At 58.1% G+C, this 4,847-nt stretch overlaps 1 protein-coding gene across 1 annotated transcript in view; it reads right to left on the reverse strand.

The window, feature by feature from the left end:
* The window catches only part of SIRT6 (sirtuin 6), an 11,835-nt gene extending 7,251 nt beyond the window's left edge, over window positions 1-4,584 (reverse strand). The window contains exons 1-5 of the mRNA XM_010004502.1: window positions 4,555-4,584; window positions 3,908-4,035; window positions 3,018-3,200; window positions 1,025-1,084; window positions 13-108 (exon numbers count right to left, since the gene is read on the reverse strand). Of these exons, the coding sequence (XP_010002804.1) occupies window positions 13-108; window positions 1,025-1,084; window positions 3,018-3,200; window positions 3,908-4,035; window positions 4,555-4,584 (497 nt within the window). The remainder of the gene's footprint in view (window positions 1-12; window positions 109-1,024; window positions 1,085-3,017; window positions 3,201-3,907; window positions 4,036-4,554) is intronic.
* Between the last annotated feature and the right edge of the window lie 263 nt (window positions 4,585-4,847).

Raw genomic sequence — 4,847 nt, forward strand, 5'->3', positions numbered from 1 at the left:
CCCCAGCTGTACCTGCAGGCCCTCAGCCCCCGGGCCTTGGTGACACTGCACAGCCTGCCCGTGGGCTTCAGCCCCATGCTGCCCACCACTGCGTCCCGCACGTACTGCCTGGGGGGAGACAAGGGCCCTCAGGGACAAGCACCAGGGAGGGGACACCCCCTCAGCAACGTCCCCCACCCTGGTATGGCACATCTCATGGCACAGATTGTCCATGGGAGGAACTCAGCCCCCGGGCCTTGGTGACACTGCACAGCCTGCCCGTGGGCTTCAGCCCCATGCTGCCCACCACTGCGTCCCGCACGTACTGCCTGGGGGGAGACAAGGGCCCTCAGGGACAAGCACCAGGGAGGGGACACCCCCTCAGCAACGTCCCCCACCCTGGTATGGCACATCTCATGGCACAGATTGTCCATGGGAGGAAGGAGGTGGTGGCTGAGAAGCACAAGCAATGATGGGAGCACCACGGACCTTCACCCAGCTGTGCCCCTGGGCTGCCAGCAGATCTGCCACAAACCAGGGTGGAAAACCCAACGAGCAGCAACTCCCCTCCTCTCCACAGAGTCTGCTGCAGGGTTTGCTTCCCAGGCAATGAAGAATTCCCAGGATGTTCCTTTCCCACCATCTGACAGGGTTGGGATGACCAGACCTGCCCCTGTCCCCAGGCACAGTGCCCCTGGTGCCAGGCAGGCATGTTGGGGACAAACTGCAGTGGCAGGACATGAGGGGATGGTTTTAAACTAAGAGATTGGATATAAGGAAGACAATGTTGATAGCCCAGGAATTGTCCCTAGAGGTGGCAGATGCCCCATCCTTGGAAACATTGAAGCTCAGGTTGGATGGAGCTCAGGGCAACTCGCTCTGGTTGAAGATGTCCCAGCTCATTGCAGGACAGCTGGACTAGGTGAGCTTCCAAGGTGTCTTCCCACCCAAACCATTCCATGATTTGATGTGCAGGGCCTCCAATGTTCCCTGAGGACAGCAAGGAAGCCCCCACCATGCCCCACCAGGCTTGGGGTTCACTTACTTGCCACATTTCACACATTCTTCCACAAACATGTTCCCGTGGAGCTCAGCCAACTTGTCCCTGTGGGAGAAACAGCAGAGGTGAGCTTGGGGAAGGGTGGAGAGCTCTGGGGTGACAGGGAGAGCTGCCCCAAACCCCCTCCTCACCCCCAACCCTGCACCTCAAAGGCTTCTCCAGTTTCCAGCTCTGATGGATTAGACCAGGGGGCAGGGGAGGCCCAGAGGACACGTTCAGATCCTGCCCAGGGACCTTCTCCACCACAGTTTCATCTCATGGAAGCACCTACACCAGGGCCACCACAGCTGGGGGGAAGGGGAGCATGTCCTGGCTTCTTCATTGCAAATGCTTCCATCTGCAGCACCAGTTCTGGCCCCTGCTCTGATCCAGCCTCAAATCTTCTCTGCTCCTGGTGGTGACCTGGATCTTCCCTCAGCATGTTCCTCTGCCCTTGCACAGCTCCAGCCCTTCACTTGTTTTGATTCCAACTCCCCTCAAGCTCAGCATGAGCAGAGAAGCTGAAGGAAAACAAGGCCCCACTCTCCCTACAAGCCCCACCAGGGACTGGGAACCTCCCCAGGGTGGATGTAGACAGGATTGACTTGATTTCCCATATTTTGGGCCCAGTTCAGCAGCATTTACTGAAGCACTTGGGCAGGGGAGCTGTGCTGAAGCAGGGGGGAGGCAGTGGCACAGGCTGCAGGGTCCTGGTCATTGTTCCTTTTCTTCTTCCCATGGTTGTTTAGTCTTAAAAAAGGCAAACTTGGTGCTAGGAACAAGAACCAGGACTCAGGGCTTTTCATAAGAGGAAACAACCCCTGGAGGCAGCTCTCTGCTCAGCCAGTGATGGCTGAAGATGTTGGTGGGATGTGTCTTCTCCACATTCTCATCCCAACACCATTTTCTTTCCTTGCTTGAATCCAGCTGCTCTCCCCTTGCCTCCCCAGGCAGGACTTTGCCCCACAGGACAATCACTCACTGGTCTGAAGTGCTGGAAATGGATTTTATAACAGGCTGAAGTTTCTCCAAGGGAAAAGAGCCCGTTGCCACAAAGGCAGGTTCTTCAGAGGACATTTCTGAAACAGCCCCTGTGCTGCTGAAGGCTCCTCAGTCCCCACCTATGGGGAGAGCAAAGATCTTGCACCTTCTGGTGCCCAGAGGTGGCAGCTCCCTGCAGGGGGAAGTGGCAACGCAGGATTCCTTCCCTCTCCACAGGATCCCTGACCTCTCCACAGGATCCCTGACCTCACCAGAGCTCACAGCTGGTAAGTCAGGGCAGTCCCAACCTGGGGCCTCTCTCTCCCATCTTGCTGCCCTTGCAGTTTTGCACATTTACTGAGAGGCAAAAGACTTTTCCAGGCCTCTCTTGAGCTTCTGGAAGAAGCCAGGCCTGGTTTCCTGACCAGGGCAGCACTGCCTTTATTTTCTCTTAAAAAAATCCCATTTCAGCAAACTGTAGAACAGCCCAAGAGCCCCGTGCTCTGATCCAGCTCCAGCCATGCTGGTAAATCCAGGTGAGATGTCTCTGTGAGCAGCAGGAGCAGTTTGGATGCTCCTGTTCTCCCTCCCACCCCTCTGGATGGGCACAGAGGCAGCAGAAGGGGCCACGTGCCCTGGGTGCAGCTCTGAGCCCTGTTCCCAGGAGCTTGTGCCCTACCTGAAGCCAACATCTCACTCCCCAGGCCACAAGCTTGGCCTCACCTGCCTGTGTTTGATGCTGGGGGCTTTGATTTCCAAGGCTGGCCAGGGAGCTGTTTGCCTGCCAGTACTGGGAACTGGGATACACTGGGAAGGCACATGAACCAGCCTGAGTTTAGAGCAGAGAGGTTCTGGTAGAAATTCAGGGTTGGGATGAGGTCTGTCTCAGTGAGTGCTCTCTAGCAGGGCACCCAAAAGCTGTTGGTTGCCAAGGAAAACAATCAGAGTTGGGCTGTGGCCACCAGAGCCACCTGGGCAAGGCAGGAGAGGGCCCTGGGGGGGGCAGGGGGGGCAGTACCGTGGGAATCCCGAGCGCACGTGAAGCCCGTCCACGTTCTGGCTGACCAGGAACTTGAGGATGCCAACTCTCTGCAGCCCCAGCAGGGCCATGTGAGTCTTGGAAGGCCTGGCATTCTCAAAGGTGGTGTCAAATTTTGGGGAGAGCCCCTTCTCTTCCATCGTCCAGACACCATTGGGCCCCCTGCAGCAATAGGGACAGAGAGAGGGAGAGCGGAGAGGTCAGGCTGGGAGAAGAGTTGCAGGTGGAGCAGGAGCTTGATGGATGAGCCCAGGAAGGTCATGGATCACCCACAGCTTCTGTCCCTAATGCCAGCAGAGAGCATGCCAGGCTCCTGTGGGGATGGCTGGATGTGTGTGAGAGAAAAGGTCACAGGATCCCAGAGTGGTGGGGTTGGAAGGGACCTCTGGAGATCACCCAGCCCAACCCCCTGCCAGAGCAGGATCCCCTAGAGCAGATCCCACAGGAACACATCCAGGTGGGCTGGGAATGTCTCCAGGGATGGAGACTCCACAGCCTCCCTGGGCAGCCTGTCCCAGGGCTCTGCCACCCTCACAGTCAAGAAGTGTTTCCTCATGTTTCACTTGACCCTCCTGTGCTCCAGTTTGTGCCCATTGCCCCTTGTCCTGTCCCTGGGCACCCCTGAGCAGAGTCTGGCCCCATCCTCCTGCCACCCCCTGGAGATATTCCCCAGCACTGATCAGACCCCCCCTCAGCCTCCTTTTCTCCAGCTGAGCAGCCCCAGCTCTCCCAGCCTTTCCTCACAGGAGGGATGGATTAGGTTGGGCTGGGGGAGCAGGAAGCACAGTCCAGAGCTTCACAAGAAGGGAGAAGAACTCGGATGGAGGTGCCATCCTCCCAACCTCCCACCTGCAGCCCACAGCCCTTACCTGAAGTCAGGGATCCCTGAGGCTGTGCTGATTCCAGCCCCTGTGTGAAACACCACGTTGGAGGAGCTTCTGATCAGCCCTGCCAGCTCCTGCACCTTCCTCTCTAGCTCCTCTGGGGGGTCAAAAATCTGAGCAGAAGAGACAAACCACCCCAGGAATGGAGAGATGCAGGGACAGATCCTACCCACCTCCCAGCACAAAGACCCAGGAAGCCACAATTCTTTCTTACCCACAACAGGGAAGAAAAACCCACATTTGTTCATGACAAAAGCATTTCACTGGAGAGAAACAGCACAGTACAAACCATCTTGGTGCAGGGCAAGAGTTTAAAAGCCCTCGGGCAGAGGAGGGTACTTGTTGCCCTCCCTGAGGGGCAGCTGCTGGCCTGGGAAGTGCTCCAGGGCATGGCCAGGCAGCAGGACAGGAGCAAACCCCAGTGCCACCCCACGTGTGCCCAACTCCAGCTGTCACCAGCACAGCCACAGGGCAGGGCCAAGGGACAGGGGGTGGCATGGGAAGCCAGGGAGGGGGGGGACACGGGGACTCTGGGGCTGGACAGGGCCATGTGCCCGCATTTCTGGGAGATGCTTCTCCAGCCCAGACTCCTGGGGACAGGGGGTGAGGACAGTGTGTCCCTGTCCCCTCACGCCCCCAGACTCAGGACAGGCCCCCAACATGTCCCCGTGCCCTCTCCACAAAACCAGTTCGAAGCTTCCTGAGCACTGCTGGGGCATAAGGGCTGGGATCACCCCCTGTACCCACCCCTCAGGGACACCCACTGGGCAGTACAAAGGGTTCCCATGTGTCTGGGAGCCCCTGGAGGGGGAAGCACAAAACAGGGGGATAGTGGTGGGCCTGGAGGAGACTAGGAGGCAGTTAAGGGGCTGGGGGGGACAAGGAGGGAGTTATGGGGCTGGGGGGGACAAGGAGGGAGTTATGG

Source organism: Chaetura pelagica, unplaced genomic scaffold, assembly GCF_000747805.2.
Source record: "Chaetura pelagica isolate M959 unplaced genomic scaffold, ChaPel_1.0 scaffold439, whole genome shotgun sequence".
Taxonomy (NCBI): Eukaryota; Metazoa; Chordata; class Aves; order Apodiformes; family Apodidae; genus Chaetura; species Chaetura pelagica.